General features: G+C 36.5%; 1 protein-coding gene across 7 annotated transcripts in view; it reads right to left on the bottom strand.

Annotated features, from left to right (window-relative positions):
- The window catches only part of NFIB (nuclear factor I B), a 273,378-nt gene that overhangs the window by 16,054 nt on the left and 235,230 nt on the right, over nt 1-22,094 (bottom strand). For 3 of the 7 annotated variants that reach the window (XM_080362346.1, XM_080362347.1, XM_080362348.1), the window contains exon 8: nt 20,081-20,265. In XM_080362346.1, coding sequence (XP_080218472.1) covers nt 20,081-20,265 — 185 coding nt within the window. Of the gene's footprint in view, nt 1-4,016; nt 4,100-8,049; nt 8,216-20,080; nt 20,266-22,094 lie in introns of all 7 variants that reach the window. The other 4 variants (XM_080362342.1, XM_080362344.1, XM_080362343.1 and 1 more) reach the window with 2 other exon arrangements.

Here is a 22,094-nt window from a genome sequence, read left to right as displayed (position 1 = left end):
GCATTAAAGCTAAATGGACAAGAAAGAAAAGCCGTCAGTTATTTCACTCATTCCAACAGAAATCTTATTATTTGTGAAACCATTAATCTGTATTTGCAGTGAATACAGATGTCTATCTATTCATCCATCTATCTTTTTATGTTTTACACAAGTGCATGATTAGTAGTTCTGGTAATATTCTAGCTTTATCACCAGAAACAACATCAACCTGTCTCTTAAGTTGCTGTCATTTCAGGAACATAAAAAATTCATGAAGCTGAGAACAGTAACACAACGAGGCTACAGAACTGTTGTTACATAACCATGAGAATTCTGATTATTAAGCCTTTGTTACTGAACTAATGATCTCTCCATTAAAATTATTTAGCCAAAAGAATGAAGACACAACTAGAACCTGACAAGGGACTGTGTCCACTTGTAGAAGATTGAACTGACTGAGCTGCCTCAATTTCTTGCTTTTTTCCTATAGTCTGGGCTTAGAAAGCACAAACCTTCAGTAGCTGCACATCAGAGAAAAAAGGGGAGGGGAAGGTGCTCCCATATAATTGTGAAGATATCCAATCTTTTATGCATAAATCATTTAAAATATTTCCCAGCACAGATTATGAGCACCAAGTTCTAGATCTGACTTCCTAAAATAATCCCACCAACCACCAATAGTAAAATTAAAACAAAAATCACTCAGGTACCAGCTCTTAACACTTCCCTTGCTCCTTCCTATGGTGCCCTCCCTGGAGCTGTTATCAATTCTTAACAACTCTCCAAAGCTGATGCTGAATGAAGAAAAGCAAAACCACTGGTCATTAACAATTTGTAACAGACAGTTAGGGGGGAGCTGACATACCTTTTTTACAACAAAATAATCAGATACATGTGACTTTTTAGATGCCACTGAGGCAAGAGATGTGTTTTGTTACTGCTTATGTCACAGTATAGAAATACCTGGAACTTCAAGGCAGGTAACAGGAAGACCCAGCAGTAATTACAGCAGAAAGTGGAGTGCAAAATTATAACTCTTCTTTAGAACCTTGTCTTCCTAGCAATGTAGAATATTTAGAAAAGCATGTAACAGCATATTTTTCATAGTATCTAGACCAACAAAAGCAAATAAATCACTCCTATTTGTGTTAGCTAGCACTGCCTTTCAAAGTTGTATTCAGTGCTTCCCATCTAAAGGTGAGTATTCTAGGTAAATTGTGCTATAAGTTGTGTACTAGAAGTTCTAGCAAACCATCACTTTGTCAAAAGACTCCATGTAAAGGCATGTTGCAAAATAAATGTGAAACTTTTAAATTTATTGTGGTTTCTGTACTTTAAACAGGCTATATAATAATTCTTTTTAACAACAACAAAAAGTATTCAACAGTACACACCAAAGACTCCTCCAATAAAGTGAAAAATGTACCAGTGACAATATTTATTCTTGAAGGGTCAATGTGCATTACAGGGCATGGTGAATATTTAAAAGACCTCTCTGGAACTAAAACCATTGGCTTTCTAATTTAGAATTTCTCTCCACTAATACAAAATGATTGATTGCTTTTATTTCATGTACCCCTTGATTTTTCTTTTCATTCATCATGGGCTGCTTTAAACCAAATGCATTTAAAATCTGCCACAAGAAGAGTGGTCTCTTTTAAATTGTAAAGTAATGAAAGGACATAGTAAATCAATGTCATTTCTGCCTTACTATAGGACAACCTTTGCTCTATGAAAGTTATTTAGACAATCTCAGTGCTCCACCTCATTTTCTGGGTAATAAATGTAAATGGTGTTATCTCAGAGATATCTTTAGGATTTCAGTGAGTGAAGTAAATTAATTTATTAGAAATTTATATATATGCACTTATATATTTGTATTTTTCCACCTGAAAAGGTTTGTTGTTATTCTGTTCTTTCAAATGGTTTCAGTGGTACATACACACTCCCCAAACACACTCAGACAAGCATACACATACATCCATTGCAAAATTTAGGAAAGAATAGAGAATTCATAGCAAAAATGACACCCTGACACAATTTTTAAATTTACTATATGTCTTATTGGTCTTCAGTTGATGCTATGGAACTAATATAATGAGCCTACAAGTAATATAATTTAGAAGTAAAAAACATTAGTTTCACGGTAGCACTGAAGAATTTTTCTGTTTAACAAGTGCATGTGAGACCTAATTTATTTTCCTTTTCCCCCTAAGCCATCTGGCCATACATTTTACCATGAAAGGGAGTATAAAACAGTGCATGGAAACACCAAAGACCATGATGACCCTTGAGATCCCTCTCACATTTATGTTCCTATGACACTGCTGAAATCTCTGAGTATATTTCCATCTACACAAACTTATATATAAGATGCATGAAATAAGCAGTATATGATTTACCTATCATAAACTCAGACAAGAGAAAATTGGTGCTGACATTACCCTCTGGCATATGACAAGAAGTTTGTAATGCTTTCAATTAATTTGAAAGAAGGTGGACTTGTCTTAAGCAGTAGAAAATTTGCTGAAAAAAATAGTGGAAAAAAACTATTGCACATCCCAAAATCAACTGGATGTCAGAGACTTTTCAAAGGATGCTATGTAAAACTTCATACAAAAAGAAATCCAGGAATTACATGCATTGTGTTTAAAAGAGAGATGCTGTGTGTGCTTTAAAATACAAAAAAACACGTACTGTACATCTTTCAGAAACAACCATGTTATAGTAATAACAACACATTTCATAATATAACAAAAAAAAAACAGAAAAAAAGGGCAGTACACCAGTGCACCAGAAAATATACTGAAAAATCAATGGTTGGCAAAAGCACTTATTGTAATTTGGTATTTACACAGAAGTGTACAGTAGGCCCTTCTGGTTAAGAAAAAGTTGGTAAAGCATCAACTACCTTCAATAAATGATCATCTTTCTGACTTTATCTGAGCTTTGCATGTGATGGGACATATGCCACCTTGCCTTGTGAGCACGTAGGGACAGAGAGTTCTAGATGAAGCTATATATATACGTATCTCAACAAACACAGAACAGGTAGGTTTTACTGAAAAATGAAACAGGCATGTGTACCGTTAACAGGAACCTAAACCTGAGGAAAAAAATACAGTCCAATAAATACCAAGGACTATTTAACAGCCCTTTTCTTACTGCCACATTCAGCTTTTTTCCTTGTAACATTTTCATGCTGTTAATTTCAAAATCCTCAACTGTTAAGATCTAGATGCAACACAAGCACACATCATAAAATATGTTAAAGTTTTGAAAGGTCTAAATTTATTCCATTTACTAACAATGTAGAATTTCTGTGTATGCATGGCCTTGCTACTGACTGAAGCTAATTTTTTTGTAAGTCATCATTAATCTCAGGCTGTATATTTTCACAGTTTGGGTAAACACTTCATTTGCATTAAATTTACAGCATTAATGAGATGTGAAATTTAAAATGCTACTTGAAACATAAATGAGGTAAGAAACTAGACCAAAAACATGGTTTTATCACATTTGAAATCAGCAGACCAATTTAAACCTATTAAACTGGAAATGATCATGTGTTACATTGAAAATTTGGTTTTCTAATTCATCTTATAGAATTAAAATGAAGAAATGTAGGCTTAAACATCTGGGGAAAAATAGCTTGAAAATAATAAGCTGGACTTTTTGCTTTGGAAATTTTGCTTATTTTTTAAACTGATTTTGAAATGAGTATTTGTTCCTTATACATCTCATTCTTTTTCCTAAAATCATATTAAAGATTACACGTATGAGCTCTTGAAAAACAAAATAATTGAAAGAAATATGATTAGAATTTCCTTATGGTGGCACAAATCTAAGACATAAAGCGTATGCTAAATTGAAGTTTCTTAAAGGGTTCAGTTTTCTTTTGAGTAAACTTCATCTTCAGAAGACAAATACTGAAACCCTTAGGATCCCAATCTAATCCAAGATATCAGTGGCAGCACGTATAAGGTAATATCACAAAATCTTCTCTATATCATTACACCTATGTGAAACTTGCCCACCTGTTGCTGGTGTAGGAAGGATGGGTCTCTTGGGCTTAGTCCCACATATCGATTGGCTTGGGATGTGCCTGAGGCTGTGTAGGCTGATTAAGGAAGAACAAAACAGATTGATAAAAATACCAACCTATTATAACTATTACCCTGTGCAGGTACATTACAAATATGAGAGATCCAGAGTTATGACTTTGCAGTGTATAGGATGTGTCTGTGGTGGTTTTCCTTTATTTCAACTTTAATAGAAAAAATTGACCCAATTAGGAAAAGCACGTGTAAATTCCTATAAACTTCAATGGAAGCAGCAAGTGTAAATCAGAATGATGTCTTTGAAGGAATCACAAGCCTGATTCTCATTTGCATTACGCCAAACTGAGGCACCAGTGTAATCACTGGTATTAAAATCTTAAGAGAAAATATTAGTGTACACTTATTCTTATGGGTGTGAAGGCCCATCACAAAACTGTTGAAGAACAACAAAAACTGGAAACAAAAGTTCAGTCTACCTACATGGCATGAAATAAATCTTTATAGGCCTTTGCAAACAGGTTGTAATCTGATTAGTATTTTCGGGAGAAAGGAGCTAATTTTTACTGTGCAATATAATATTAAATATTCAACTCCCCTACACATCAAGAAACAACATTCTCCCAGGGGGACAATTTAAGGAAGTCTCTCACTGTCTGCTACAGAACATTAAAGCAATCCATTTCTGAGGAGAAAGGGAATGATAGGCAATGCTGAGATTAGTTACAGAATATGGAGCATTCACCTGTAGGTCACATTCCTGTCTGGTCTCTGTCAGTAATCCCTAAAAACCATTACTCTCTCATGGCTTTTGGTGGCACCTATGAAATGAGGTTATGGTCAAACTCCACTTTCCGGAGTGGAAATGCCCACACTGCAACTTGCAGCATCACAACTTGCTGCAGACAAAGCAAAACTACTAAACTTTTCTCATAGCTATCACAGTCATTATTTGGACTTAGTTTGAGAACAAGAGATAACACCCCAGCACAGAGTTAATGTTTTTAATTGCTCGGGTCTGGATATTCTGAGCACTCTGCCCACAAGTGTGAGGCATCGAGGAAGCGGGGCATGAGCGTAACTGACATCCAGACTGATCAATAACAGTATCCCATCCCATTAGCGTTATGCTTCAGATATAAGGAGAGTCAGGAGCTTCCAGTCTCTCTCTTGCTCTCTCACTCTTTTAGGCATTCTCACTCTTGCTTGCTCTGGGGTGCAGCTGGGGGAGTTTGTTTGGGACGTTTAGTTTGGCCTTTTCCCTTTTTGCAGAGGCCTCTGAGCCTTTCTGCCTTTATCCTCTTTCCTCCCTCTTTGGGATCAGCTTTGGAACCAAGTGTGATTTCCTGAGACTGGCTTCTCAGCATGTTCCTGAGGAATTGCCCTGAGTGTCTTTTATTTCTGTTTTATATATATATTTACTAGTAGCCTATTAGTATTTTGTTATTTTATTAAACTGTGTTTATTTCAATCCAAGTTTCTCCCTTCCCTTTTGATTCTCCCCCCTGTTTGGGGGGAGGGGAGGGGGTGAGTGAGCGGCTATGGTGGTTGTATTGCTAGCTTAGGTTAAACCAAAACATACAGTAAACACATTTTACTGAAAAACTATGATGAAAATTAATCAGTTATTAGAAGGAAATTAGAAGCCAAGGGTTCCCCAAATATTGTCAAAGCTAGCTCTGTTCTTTCTCATTCAAAACAATTCTGCTATTGCACTTATCATCAGACTGAATAATAATAATAATTTTTTGGCTAAGCATTTGTTTCATATATATATATATATACACACACACAAATATATATATATATATACACAATATATATATTTTTTGAACAAAACAATCAGTTTTTGCAAATAAAAGTAAAACTATGCCTTAAAATATATTTAGCCTTGATTTTTTCCGTTAAGCTAACAGTACTTTGTGTGTCAGGTCTATTATGACTGAAAATACAGTTTATTGTACTCATATATAATTTACATATCAGCAGGACATGATCCCTCATTTTTTGCTATTTTCTTCATCAACAAGCTATGTCCCTTCACTTTTTTTGCTCTTACAGTTACCCATTCAGTTTCAAAAAGCTTTACTAAGCAGATAGGCTACTGCACTGCTCTGAACATGTAGCATTTATATGCTATCTCACATGCAGAACTGGCACATTCAAATAAAATTTGTACATAGGGACTTTTTAATTATTATATATGTGCTGTAGTGACAGACATTGGATCTTTAGGCAAGAAGTTACTTGCACACTACTGTGGAAGCATGAGGAGGCATTACTTCAAATATCTAAACTAAGATGTCCTAAGGTTCATGGGGAATAGGGTACCCAAGTTCCAATGAATTGCACAAGAAACTGGGTGGTAACTGATCTGAAAAATATAATCCAGATTTTTCCCTTAGTAATAGGACAATGAACAAATTTGGTTTGCTTTCCTGTAATCCTGAATAATATGGTCAGATTACCAGAAAACATCTTAACACAGTTCTAACATTGTATTTGTTCTTTTTGCCATTTGTATTAGAAGCCCTAACCTTATCTGAGACTGCCATTTAGGCCAGGCAGAATCACATTAAACAGGAAGCAGAATGAAACCATGAATACTGGACCAAAAGCTTAGAGCAACAGCTTCTTGTTTGCTGATAAAATGACTCTTCTTAAAAGGTGCAAGAACTAAACCACCAGGGAGGATACAGATATACTCTACCACCTTTTAACAAAAATTCTGCTATACTAAAAGAACAGCTAAAATATTTGCATATTTTGCATACTTTGTTTCTACTTAAACAATAGTTTTTCCAAGTCTTACTACTTATCATAGCAATGACATAACCAGTTTTCCTCCTTATCCTTTACATCCTGGCCACTCCTATGCATTTGAGTCTCATCTCTGCTTCACTTTCTAATGAAAAGATGCAAAGTAGTATAACACCTGAGAAATGTACAGTTTACGGTCTCCAGTAAAGACAGACCAAACGTTAGGAACTGTATTCACAGTTCAGATACTAAACAGGTCTAAGGCAAGTAATTTTAATATAATGGATTCTACAGAGTTTAGTATTCTCAAAGACTTGTAAATTTTCTTCTGAAGTGTATGTTCGGAAGTGTCTCCTAAAAATCTTCACCATTCTGATACATATTGGTAACACTGGTCAGCTCAAGTCCAAATAAAAGTTCAAAGACAATAGAAATGCAGAAAGTAGTTAAAAAGCATTATTCTGCATTGCTGAGCATAAGATGAGTGTTTGGAAGAGAAGAAACTACTCTAACAAGAGACAGGCTCTTATTTCCAAAACCGCAATTCCATTGAAGATAATAGGATAAATAATATGGTCCTAGATAGTAATAAAAAGCTTATAAAGTTGGGGGGGGGTGTGTTTTGTTGGTTGTTGTTTGGGTTTTGTGTGTGTGTTTTGTTTGTTTGATTGTTTAAAAACCAAAACCAACCAACCAAACAAACAGAAAACACAGTGGATCTACCATCCATTGCAGCAAGGAGGAATTGTTTTTTCTTTTTCCATATCAGTTGTTTTTGCTAAAAATGACACAACCTATAACATGCAATTCTCATAGCTCGGATTCTGTATTTGTTGTAACAAGGCTTGATTTCTGTAGGAAAGCTCATTGAGGAGCAAATTATCCAGTCTCTGTTTGGAATTCCATCTGTGGGTCACTGTAAAACCTTGCTGTCTGGGTGTGCTTCTCAATGTCTTAACAATGTCCACCTTAGATGAACAACCGCATTTTCTTTTTCTTGAATAGTGGTCAAATATTCAGGCTTTTCCCTTTCGTTTTGGTTGTCATGTCACAAACTTTGGTTCATGTAACATGACGCATTGGTTGAAATTTGAGGAGGAAAAGCTTTGCAGTCAGATCACCTTTGCTCTCCATGTAAAATGATGAGCATCTACTTGGTCAAATAGTAGGAAAAGGCGCCTTTTTCTGGCCTCAATTTGAAATTGTATTGAATCTTCGATGGACATTTTTTGCTTCCTAAAGAAATACTTACTGGTTGCTGTAGGTGAAGATGCCTCACCTTCAGTGGATGTAGTGATGGGTTTAGTATCTGTCATGGTCAGGGTCACAGGTCGCACCGTACTGTGATGGGGAGAGGGTGCCAAAACTGGAGTAAAATGGCCAGGCACTTTCCCTACTACTTGACCACTGCTGTTAGGCTACAAAACAAAACCAAAAGAATGCCTTGTGAAACATACACATTGAGTTCAAGGAACCTACCCACCTATCTTAGGGTCTTCCAGAATGCCCATCACTGTAGTACCTGTGTACTGCAATGCACCATTCTAAAAAAGCTCTGAATGTTTTTGTGGTACTTGCAGCAGGCAGGTCCCTCCTCAGGTAGTACATGCTCAAGTAGCTGTACTTTCTGGTAAGCCTTCTTTCTTTCTGGATGCAGCATGCATCAGATTGTTTCAAAATACATTTGCTGTTCAGGCAGTGGCCGTGAACCACAGTAAATCTGTAGCAGAATTAAACTGATCAAGCATAGGCCCTACTGTGTGAAGTATCAAGAGCAAATGAATGATGCAAAACCTCTGTTTTCACATGCCATACCACCCTGGCTTGGAGAACAACCAAGACTTGACCACAGTTGTCCACAGAGATTACACATACTGGAAGACTAACTAATAATTCACATGTTTGGGAGTGAGGGAGAGGGTTAGGATACGATGTGCTATAATGCATACATCATAACAACTGGCTAAAAGCCACCTAACAAAAACACAGAAGTGTTTAATAATGGAACTTGGCAAGTCAAGAGCATAATAAATGAAGACACTTCTTTCACAAATACAAGAGGCAGTCTGCACATGACCTTATTCTACAGGACATCAAGGTAACAGGCTACTTTCTGCATATAGGTGCATCTGAATTTAGCAATATTCACGGCTATCTGTGTTTTTCCAATGCTTAAACATGCCATGGACATTCTGCATGACTGAAAATACTCCAATCATATGTATCTTGAAGTAAAAATTAGGAAGATGTACTTGCTTTTTCAAGAGTGGCTGACAACTTTTATCTCAAACTGATTGTGTATTCTGTGAATTGTAGGTATTTTAAAATACAGTCACGTAAAGTAAAAAATACTGCAAATCCTATTATCAGAAAGATCCTGTCAAAGATAACTCAGGTAAAGAAATGGACTGATAAAGGACCTGATTCAACTGATACAAGGAAAGGTTAAAAGAGGTAAGTATGACTATGGTAATGAAATAATAACTGGGCTGAGACAATTACTGCAAGTACGTGCAGAGTATAAATACAAAGAAGAGGAAGGAATTATTTGGAAAGTACAGGAAGTATAAACCCAGGGTAATGGAATGAAATCAAGAAGGAGGAAATTTAAAATTAATAGCAGGAGAACTTCCTGGCAGTATGATCTACTAGACTTTGAAAATGCCCCCAGGGGAGAGTCCTGTTCTTTAGGACATCTAAACCTAAGCTAGAAAAAACATTAGAAAATATAAATGAGAATGGAGACCATCTTGTATTCATAGGAGCATTGAGCAGACTACATCCTGCTCTAAAATCTCAAGACTTACAATGAAAAGTAAGAGTAAAAATGTACACTAATGAGAAGCAGCCAACAACCTACCCCTCCAAATGAAAAAAGTCACCTCCTAAATGTAACACTATGTTTGCGCTTGTGTTGGTGTGCAGATGGGGACAAAAGAGCCATGGAATCCCAAGATCTTACAAATACAGTAACTGGGTGGTATTTACCACTTTTTCATTCATGTTTCTATTTGCATAAGCCGAGAAGTTACTAGCAGGAGTTTAGTAATGGGAATATATTCAGCTGTCAAAGTTGCTTCAAAATAAGATAGCAGCATGGATTCAAAGGAATCACAATACTTTCACAAATAATACAATTTCCACAAATAACCAGCATGCTACATTAAGTTTTATTCATTAGGTGGAACTTAACAGTTAGATCTCCCTTATTATGTGTACTCAAAATGAAAATGAGATGTTGCAGAATTTATACAAGACAATTTGTAGAGAATAATGCAGCCTAAAAGTTTACTAAGCATCTGCTTGCATCCTTACATGACTAATGGATCATAAGTGGGAAACTCAGTAATTACAGAAAGCTTTTCTCAATAATACAAATTACATCTGTATATTACAACAAACAGTAAGCCCACTTTCTTTGAAATATTTCTTAGCAGTGGTTTAGAGAATTTTGTTTTGCAGCCTCCATTTTAAAGGCCGGCCAACCTCTAAAACCAGATCCTTCAGCAACCAGAAATCTGACTCCACCTGCCATAGAACAAACTGAAAATTTTTACTAATCTAAAATCAGAAAATCTCTAGGAGTTACCTAAAATAAATTTCCCATACAAATTATCCAAGACACCCTAAAACTTAGAGGCAAGTATCCCCACTCAATAGTTGCAAGTTGTACAGAGTTCAGCTTGAGACATCTCGGTGTTGAAATATTAATAAAACATGCTCTGTTGTAGGTAAAGGGGCCATGACACAGTTTGAAGTATCTGTGGGGAAAACTGTCAGAAATAAGAGCAGGCCTTATGATAAACTTTTCTCTAAAACACCAGAATTCTTGCCCGTAAGACCTGTTTGCTATGTTGGACTAGATTTTCAGTATATTTCTGGGAAGCCTGCTGCAGAGGCAAGCTCCCTCTCCTGCCCTTGCAGTCCAGCTGCCCACACAGCCTCCTGGAGGAACAACCACCTCCCAGATGAGTCTGGTAGCTCCTAGGAGGAGTCACTGACCTGTGACCACAGGGCTACCTTAGGAGCCTTAGCTCATGTGGTGTGCTAACAAATCGCAAAAACAATTGAGAAGCCCTTACCAAAAAGACCAACTTTTATTAAAAACTAAGAAAGGAGATTCCAAGGAATTTATGGATTAAAACAGTCAGCATCATCAACTTCCAAAAGCAGCTCTGTCTCCAAAGCCAGACTTGAATGAATTAGAAGGACACAGCTGGAGACCAGGACGATTTACAGATATGTATCACCTTCTACTGTTCCCTAGTGATCTCAATCAACAGGAATGCAATGGCTCACATGGACTCCAGCTTAGTCCTTGAGCATATGGTCCAAATGAGCAAACCCTTTCTTTGCTGAGTTATCAGACAAAGAATATACTTATACCCCATTATCACGTAAACCATGTTTTTCCTTGTGTAATACATAGCAGTGTAGTACATCACCCCTCTTAATCCAAACAGGGGGTGAAATCCTGTCCTTGTTGAAATCCATGCACTATTTGCTAGGGATTTTAGTGGATGTGGTTTGTGACCTCAAGTGTCCACATTCCAATTTCTCTTCTTTTTTAAATGTCTTCTTAAATGGTAACTGTTGTTCCATATCTGTCCTACCTAACACTGAGTGCAGACACAATGGAATGAAACTGAGGTCTGCAACCTCTAGACAGAAAAATAATACCTTCAAAGTAAAAAAAGGGAAAATTGTTACTTCAATGAGTTTAATTCTTATGGTTCCAACATTTTAGCTTGTGATTGCACAGTATATTTCAAATGCAATTATAACCTAGTTGCCCGTCTCTTCACAATTTTATTGCATATTGTCACATCTCCCCAAGTATTTTCTGACAACACTTCACGATCTATTCTGCTTTTTATTTTTGTCATCTCTAACATCTGATCTTTTCCTTTTCCAAGTAATTCATCTCTGTTTTCACGTTTGAAATAACATTTGTTTTAAAATTTTGCATTAATGTCAAATACTATGTATTGTAATAACAGTTCAGGTGTTATTGCTTGGCAAACAAGATAACACAAAAAGGGATAAGCACATACAAGACAGAGCTTGATGTACTACGTCTTAGAACCTAGCTTCTCCCCCCATACTGAAAGTTTCCTGTATTTAAATTTTTAACTAACCTTCGCTGTAGGTAAGCACACACCTACTGTGACTTTCATATTTATGATTCTTTTTAAACAATAGTAGCTGTCTTTCAGATGTGAAATAAGATCCTTCCTTTGACACAGCTTGTCATGAGTAACGGTACAGATTCATGAGTAATAGTACAGATGAAATTTTCCTAAAACTTCAGTGTTTTTCCTAGGTTTGCTACATTTGAAAACAGAATTTATGAAAAGCAGTCTCATACTCCCCCAAATTCTGTCACATGAATGTCACTCATAAGAAACCTTCCTGAAATGTCTATACTTGTCTTTCTTGCACACAGTGAACAACAACAAAGCAGTTAATAAAACTGATGTTTAAGTTATCACAATTAGTGTGCAGCTTATAATCACAAAGCCGTCCCAAATAACAAGATCACATAATTTACTCAGAGTTACGGCTTAGACCTGTCTTCAGACTGATGTTGACATTGCTAAATTCAGACTTCTATGGTTATTTTTGCAAATATAAAACTAGAAGTTTTTGAAACAGAGGTCTAGATTCTGGACCATAGCAGCTGATAGTAGTACAAGCTAAAGAACTCTGGCTCTCTTGGATGTCTCAAGTTCTCTGTCCCACTTTAAGTTTGCAGCGCAAAGAGGGAAACCATTTGATCAGAAATAGCCCATTGAAGTTGTCAGTTCATGAACTTATTGAAAACTGGCTGCTAGAAATAGCTTCTGTGCCCTGTTCTCCTTTTAACTTTTGCAGTTACGTCAGAAGATACTTTAGCATGGAAACTACACATATATTTGGACAGTATGCATATGAATTATAAGTGCAAATATTTATAGCACATCATTTAATACAAATTAATTTTATCCTTACTTAAAGTCAGTTCTACATTCTATTTCCAGTTTTCCCTGAAGAGTTTCTTACAGAAAAATGCATTACAGGTGAAAAATCAAACATTACCATCAGCTAGGGCATCAGTTTATCTTTGTGATGGATTCACAAACAGAGATTTGACGCCTGAGGCATAAACCACAAGCAAATTGCATGGAGGCAGCTGTGTTAGACAAACAAGCTCTGCATTTGAAAATGGGAGAGGAAAGGAGGCAAAGACAATGAAGGTCTAGCAAATTTAGCCCAAATTTATGCAGGTATACACTTTTCTATTGTTGGAGTGGAGGATAATATAATTTTCAGATGTGCTACATTTTATAGCTTTTTAATTCACATCATCCTGAATTGCCTCAGATTAATCCATTCATGTGCCCAAAACCACAGATGACTTATATTCACTGTCATAGTTGTTACAAAACTCAGATTGCCACACTGCTAATATTTGACTGTGTGCACTATGCACACTTTTGGTTAATCTTTTGGTCTGAATTCTGAAGAGAAACTTGTAACATATATGAATACCGACTTTCTTAAAATCAGGATTCACTATACTTGTTTTCCATGCTGGGATTTTACTAACATATTTGTAATTAGTAGTTAATCAACCTTCTTTTAGATTTTTGTTTACATATTTGCCCAAATATCAGCACATTTACATCTTAAGTCTTCATTTACATTTTAGGACAATGTTTTGTCATGTAGCTCACTACTTCCAGTGTCCAAAAAATCTTTCTGATGCCATAGTAAAATGGTAACACAAACATCTACATATGAGATACCCAAACATAGCAGAAATTTGACATATCTATGAAACGATTCACATAAACTATTAAGTTGCTTAAATGATAAAATACATTTTATGTTTAAATTTGCACAGTAAATTTTTTTACAAAATAATTGAATTATAATTCTAATTTCCAAATAAAATAACTATGATTTTCCTTGGAATCTTGAATACAAAGCAGCTTCAAAGAAATACTCAAAAAGACAGAAATCAAGTTAATCCTGTGCATGTCCTAGGTACTGCTACGTATGACACTGTGTTAGGCATTTGAGAAAGAATTTTCAGGGCTGAATAAAAATTACATTATTCCAACTAACCACTACACTTGGAGGATAATATATTTGCATCTCAAAACATGGGTGTTTCAATAGAAAAAATGTGTTTCCCAAGACGGTTACCCTACTATAGCCAGGTAACCAACCAATCAGTGTACTTCAGTCAAACTGAATGCAGTGTGTTTGGAAATACCCTGTCACTCAATTCTTCTCAACAGTTCCGGTCCCTTGTAATGGCCAAGTTCTAACACTATAGGGAAGAATATTACTGCAAAATCCTATGGCAGCGTAGTTTTGCGACCATGATGGAACTTTGTTGATGAAGCTGTAGAAGATCCAGTTCACATTTTGGGCCCCTGCTCATGGATCAAGTATCTTTTTTTAATAGATGTCTGCTAGCCACATCTATGAGCTACAATCATGGCTGACAAGTTCCATATTTGTGAGTCCATGCCATTGTGGTCTGTGACATCCACAGAGGGTGACGGATGTTTCAGGAAATCTTCAAGTAAAAGAAACTGGAAGAAGTATCTTCCATTTTTAGAACTTTCCTCCTCTTTTTTTTTTTTTTTTTGGTTATATGACACAAACCCAACCATTTACCTCACTAGAGCTTTTGCATAGGGCACCCTGAAGTTACATCAACTGTAAAAATCCAATGACCATGTTAGTCTCCCACTGGAGACAGCTCAATGGTACAGGAGGCAGTTTCATCAAATTTGCAGAAGACACAGCCTCAAGTTATTACATGTGAGTAATATAACACAGTGCCTTTGATACTCTGCTAAACATAAGTGAATGGTATTATTAGAGCACTGCCAGTGAGACTGTAGAAGGTACTATAAGGCAGCTCCTCTGTGGGTTGAATCTGGTGGGTTCCATAAAGCATTTGTTTAACAAGAAGCAAGGCTATACAGATTTAATTTCTGCTATTGAACACTATGGTAGCAACAGAAATGTACTTTGCCTTTTTATAGTGACCCTTACCACTTTTCATAAGGACAAATGTCACTAGTTTCCATACCCTTGCAACCTGAGTAATTCATTGCTACAGCACATCTTACCCAGATCTCACTGGGAGATGCCACACAAAAGCTTCAGGTGTTGTGACACGCAGCTACCTGCCTGCTGAGGAATTAGCTTCAGAAAAAACATGTTGCTGCCAGTTCTTGGCTGACAACATCACTTCTATACTACTTTCTGGGAGAAGTCAAGGTGTTGACTTTGATCTATAAAGCTCTGAATCTCATCCATTTGGGAAAGCATTTTCCTCTTGATGTAACGCTGCTGAAACTAAGAGCAACTGCAGAGCTTCAGCAACCCATGTTTGAACACAGATATCGTAAGGCATCCATCCTAAATCATAATTTTATCTGTGAGCTCACAAAATCTGAATTATTTGTCAACAGGCAGAGCACAAGGAAATACCCAGCCCTCCTCATATATTTCCTTAACAGCAGGGTAAGTCCCTGTTACACAAGGATGGGAAAGTAAATCTCTTAAAAAGATAAATGTTCAAAAGATATCTTTGGGTTAAATGGTTTTCATGCACTCTGGAGACCTATACCTGTGCATTTAATAAACTAGAAATGAGCGAACTAAATACAAAGTAATCATTTACGACTGCAAGCAAATCTTTAAATGCCTTGTTAGTAGATACGGTTAAATTAGTAGTCTCTCTCTGTCCCCCAATTACAATTAAAACCAGTAAATTGTCATATTTAATCTTCAATTATTTCTCAAAAATTACAAAGAAAGAGTTGTCCAAGAAGCTGAAAACTATTAAATGTGAATAAATAAAGGTACTAGCTATACCAAAGAAACCACATGCACACGTGTCTCTTGTGTCACCTTATTCTGCTAGTATTCTCCCAGGAACTGAGGTGAACCACTTTGACCAGCCCAAACAGAGCCTCCCTCCTCGTTGCTAAATGACTGCAGTTATTGTACTGAAGAATGAAAAAGCATCTGCCTGGCATTCCTGAAGAATGAACAAAAATGTAATATCCCAGTCCGTTATGAGAGGAAAATAAGTGGCCTCACCAGCTTCCAGAAGCAGCTCTTCTCAAGCAGTTCAGATATTTCTGTCTCCAGACAAAGAAAAAAACATTAAAAATACAAAGCTGCACACTAGCTCACATTGCAACAAAGTAAGTTTTAATAGCACCTGGAATTTTAGTCACTATGTGGACAGCGGTTCACTTGGACTGTTGTATGTAACAACTGCAAGCCTTCTATTGTAAGAAGAAAAAGGTCCAGTATTTAACACCTCCAAATTGGAGACATTTTTACCATGACACTGAAAACTGCCGATTTCATAAAAAAAAATCACAAAATTTGATTTAACGTTACCTGTAAACTGTTGCCTTCATAATCCAAACTCAAAGCATTTGCAAGATTGCCTACTGCTATTTGGTTGGTTCAGTCATCAAAAAAAATCTCACTGATGCCAGGAGGTTCTTCAGCAGGATACACCTGAACTATTTTCTTTACCATCATTTCCTTCATCACACTTGCTGACCCTTCTTCTGTGATTCACCACACCTTAATTAGGAAATTATTCCATTTAACTCGATAGGGCATTAAGTTTGGAGCTTTTGGTTTTGACTTCAGACAAACTAGTGGTGGTGTGCTTGGTGATTTTTTCAGGCTCACTGGAAGCCTGACATTGATACTGTATATTGATTCATACACTCCCGATCATTAATGCATTTCAAGTGTGTACAGATTTGTGTGTGCACATGCACGTGTGTATACACACACAGAGCAGGTAATATTTTCCAAGATTAAAAGATTTGCCCATCTGGAGTCATTCAAAAAGGAAATGCGTGTTCAAAATTTGTGGTAACTCTGAAAGTCTCGATACACTGTAGCTGGATAAACACCATAGGTGGATTAGACACATAGCAATCAATCAGTTTTCACTAAAATTTAGAGTGAGTAACCACTATCAATTTAATTGTGGAGAGACCAGCAATCCATCATAACACAGATACATACACACACAATCTCATACAGGAACACGAGTTCTTAGCTAAGGAGAAAAGATTTGAAACAAGTATAACAAGAAAGAACTCAGCAAAGTTACTTGATTAGTGGAAAGTACAGCAGTTCTCAAAATTTAGGAACTTCTCAGACCACTAGTTTTGCTCTAAGTCCAGCTCTATATTTAACAAGGTCCATTTCTGTTCAATATATGTGTTTATTTATTATCCAGATTGAACAGGATATACAAAGCAGATAAGCATGAAACTGACAGCCACGGCAAGGTTTTGTTTGGGATCATCCATTGCTGAATCATTTTTTACTGCAGCCAAAGGGCCTGTTTGAACTTCCTGACTGTTCATCACACATAATTTGGAGTATTTAACATTACGTCAAGAAAATTGCCCACTGCTTCCCACTGTGGAAACCTATGGGAGCTTTATATCTTTACACTAATTTTACTTAAAGTATTCCATTGAATAGCATTACTGTCTCTCTAAAATCAGTGCAGCAGTAATGTAATTAATCTCAAAATTGCTGTGGGGAGTACAAGGCATCTCAGTTGCTTGTCGTAACAATCTACATTAGTGTATTACTGAAAGATGTTGGGGAGGAACAGTTCATTTTAGGTAAATGCTGTCAGGGTATCCATCCTTTCTATTTCTAAGGCTGAAATTAAAACTATAATCATAGTTCTCCTTTTGAAATCCAAATGAGTATGTTTTGAGGTGGGAAAGTATAATTAAATTTGATGTGGTATTCATACAGATGCAGTTTTGCATTTTATAATAATTAAATTTGTTTGAATAAAAATTCATGTTTTATTTAGAAAAGAAAAACTGGTTTGGCTCAAAGCATGCCATTGTATCAGAACAATTCCCTTTTGTCACTGAAACTTCACAGACAGCTGCTTCTTCTTTTCTTAAGCAAAAAAAATATTCTTGCTTTTTTACTTCTTGTATAGCTATCCTTTAACTGATCTATTCAGAGACATTTTGATGGTGCATACAGCTCCTCTAATGTACAGCACATCTCAGAGGAGAACCTTAAAGAATTAAATTTAAAATAGATTCCACTAATAATAGCAATTCATGATAATAAATTGTGGAGAATAGCTGATGCAGATGCCTGGAATCTCATACTTGCTGTTGTTTAACCCCATTCCCTCTTCTCAGGAACATGAAATTAAATGAAAAACATTACCCTAATACAAAGGTTATAAAAGCTGATGAAAGTAGTAAATTGAGGCAAATTTTGCCTGTTATTCCCTGTGGTGCCACAACACAAGAATAGGAAGAGTTTTCAGTTTGCTACTACTCTGAAAAAGTCAGCAGAGTAAAATTTTATCTTTTCTGGTCTAAAGATTAATCTTTCAAATACAGACAAGGAAAAAAGTAAGGCTCCTGTTGGGCAAAGAGCTGATAGCATTTCTCCTGCTCAATGAATGTACTCCCCAATGTAAAAATCACAAGACAGCATATTTGTCAACCATCTGAAAGTTAGACACTTGATTTAGATATTATATATTTTCAGCGATGATGCAAAGGAGAACACTAAACAATCCAGAGAGATTATCACCTAATCTGCTCTTTCAATATATATAAGAAATCAAAATGTAAGTAAAACAAGCACTGAATAATCAAAGAAATGCATACAAGTAAGGGCCTGATTTTCATTTGCATAATTTCACCCTTAATAGTGCCTAATTAAGACATCAGTTTAAAAAAAAAAATCCATCAGAACTCTAAGATTTTCTGCATTGAATTAACGTTAAGGTCTTTTCATGGATGTCTTAATTAGACTTTGTTATTCATGGAAATTTTACACAAATTAAAATCAGGTCCTGCATGCAACGTTCCCAGCTGAGTTTCAGCAAAAGTTCTATATGGGCCTGAAAGACTTCCAATCCATGCACAGATAGCAATTTGTATTCTAAAGCTGATGTATCACATTTTTACTTTGTGGTTTCATTTGTATTAATATTGTAATCAAGAAAAATCACATAGTTAAGACTTCTCCTTTCAAAGTAAATTTTGGGTTTATGGACCCACTATTTTTTTGTAAACACTTAGAAAGTCATGTAGCTGGACCAGAGCGTGAGGCAATGGGGACAATAGTCACAATGAACAGCCCAGATGGGTCATATCTGTTATTCAACATTAGAAAGTTTGATTCAGTTTCAAGCTTATTTCTGTGGTGCTTGAAACACATGCTGAAAGGCCTGTCATTATAAGTGAAAAACAAAACAAAACAAAGCCCAAAACAAAATGCTGTCACAGCAAGCCTATCATCCATGATAAGACAAACCTTCAAAAGGAACCTAAATCTTAGGAGCAGGAAAACCTGACCATAGTCTCTTCAGTTTGCAGTCCCAAGGCTCTTCTACAGCATAAGCGACAGGACTCCACAGGAGCCTTTCAGACAAGGCATCAAAAATAAATAACAGCCTGAGCAGCAAAGATTGCATTACACTGACACTGGAAATATTCCAAGTATTGACAGACCAAGTCTCAATTACAGTTTATCCTGTAGTGTAGATCACATACCAATGCTATGTGCTGATGCTATCATGGAAAGCAGTTTTGCACATAGCCTTTCACAAATTACTTTGCTAATGAAAACCATGTTAGTTTCCCATATTAGACACAAGTCTGAATCAGTGTAGCAGCCATGAACTCACCTGTTACTGCACAGTCTCTACAAAATGAAGAAAAAAACAATTTTGTGGGTCTGTGCTGTGTTCACTACAGTAGTGTCTTAGTACCTGTGCAAAGAAACAGCAGGTGCCTACAGAACATGAAAAGCATTACCTTGCCAGAGGTTATTTTCACTGTCAGTCTGTAAATATACCCGTATGTCCATGCATGTGCATGTGTGCATGTACATATCAGCGGACTCCATACTCCATCCTGCAGCAGGAGCTTTGTTTCTGGGGGCCCTGCACAGCCACAGAGGCTCCCAGCCTGCAGAAGGGGTGCGGGACTAAGACCTGTCCTGTTAGTGCTGCTGGGTTGCTCAGTACAAGTATTTTTCTAATGCTTCACAGAGGAACAGCGAGTGGATATGGCTAACCTGCACCCTTTATTCAATCATGCTGAACATGAAAGGTTGGTGAGCCAGTTCCCAGTTTGTTCTGACACCAGAACTAGTGAGATACTGGTCTAGACACATTGGAAGACACACATTCCTCATAGGATTTATTTTGGATGGTTCACATTGTTTTACAGTACCTGGCTAGTCTGTGGGCTGGACGGGTCATAGGAAGGTACATAATTCTTCAGAGTATCCTGAGGATTCAGGTGAGGAGGATATCTGATCGTTGGATGAGAGAAATAGCTAGACGGGGCAGGAGGGAGAATAGCTTGTGCTGGAAATGGCAATGGTGAAGGTGGAGGTGGAGTTCTAGTTGAGATGACTGGAGAAGAGAAAATAAAATTAAAATTATTTTGTACCTTGTTTCTTCTAAAATTCTTCACTTCTGTATTTCAGCAAGAAACATAAAAAGTCAGTTATAAATCAGTACACTGCACTCACGCTTCATGGCATCTTTACAGAAAAACTTTACGTGTCCTCCCATCACATCATCCCAAGAAACAGAAAGTGCTAATGTTTCAAATTCATAAATACTGTATATTGTTTTGAATTTGTGAGTTATGCCATCATATTTTTTCATTTTTTTCTTTAAACAGCCATAATTCTCCAGTATAAAAGACATTTCAAGTATACAGTTTTTCCACTTGGAGTTCAAATAAACAAGTGTGTTACTCAATAAATAAAACCTACACTTGGTGGCAAAGCCACCAAGTCCTAAGAAACAGTTAGTGATTCCTCACTGCATTGCATTCTGCCTGCCTTATGTGGAGAAAGGGTAATTACTCATCAATAATGCAATTAATATTAGATGATCTTTGTGAAGATGCTAATGAATGTTCAGTTTCAAGGTGTGGGAAATCAATCCATCCAATCCATCCAATAAAAATAACTCAGGCAAACAAAAAAGTATCTACACTATGCATATTTTTCTTTGCATTCTCTTTCTTCCCAGCCCCTACAAACACACACTTCCCTATCTGCAGACTGTATGTAATGTCTAAACAATCAGCAATGTTTTCACAGCAAAAGGAATGTACAGCATGTTCTGCTGCTGCCCAGCCATTAAGATGTACGTGAAGAGTGCTCTTCTATCACACTGCACTATAACTCGCTTTCCACCTTTATTACACATCTAGAGGGCACCTACTTGGCAACATATTAAAAAGTAGGTAATGAATTCAATGAAAATGGAGAAAAAATACAACAATGTTTTAATTTTCATTACTGGGAAGGTGCAAAATCAGGTCTGTATAAGCAAGGTATTTTATAAACTGCTCATGGTTCTATACTGTAACAGTGCAAGCACAGCAACACTGCTCTTCTGGACCATCGCCCATATTTTGGGGTTTTCCAGCTTATTTTTTAAAATACTTGTTATTTTTGAGCTGGGACAAAGTTGTAGTTTGCCTAAGAAAAAACAACTGTAGGAATGTTCCAAAATTGCTGCACTTGGTAGTCAAAATCTTGCAAATCTCAAAGCCATTGCCCACTGACATAATAGAATAGGCTACACAGACAGAAATTAGGTTTTCTAGCAAGTACATAGCTCATCTACAAATTAGGTTACAACTGTTACCCAGGTACATATATCTAAAAATTATACAGTAAAGCAAACAGAAAGATCTACACATAAGTATAGGGACAAAAATAATCATGGAAACTGCTTTGGTGACAGGTTCATTTTAATCACAGCCCCACCAGTTCAGTTAAATCATTAAACATTAGTTACTGCTGTGACATGTGGAAGCTGTGCAAAACAAACACAAGTGAGCAGAAATCAATTCCTTCCATTTCACTCATCATCTATGACATGCTTGAGTATTTGCTGATAGTGAAAACCCTACAGAGACCACAATGAGTCCAGGCTCACTTTCATAATTCAAAATAAGTGGATGTTAGAGGCAAAATAGTCTTTATACATGGACTGAAAGAGAAGAACTTGAAATCATGGAGAAATCACAAAACAGAAACTTATCAAAACAGAACCGCATGTTAAAGAAAAGAAGAGAGAGTCCTCAGATCTGTTTTACTCCTCTAGTCACCCAGTTCTGCTCAAGCAATGAATCCCTTTATATGGAGTTTATAAGGAGACATGATGAGCTGCTCAGATGAGATTTCCGAGGATGGTGTTCTCATCTGAAGAATCAGGGT

This window comes from Nesoenas mayeri, assembly GCF_963082525.1.
Source record: "Nesoenas mayeri genome assembly, chromosome: Z".
Lineage (NCBI taxonomy): Eukaryota > Metazoa > Chordata > Aves > Columbiformes > Columbidae > Nesoenas > Nesoenas mayeri.
The sequence above is the reverse complement of the archived record's forward strand: the minus strand, read 5'-3'. Positions and strand labels throughout refer to the sequence as shown.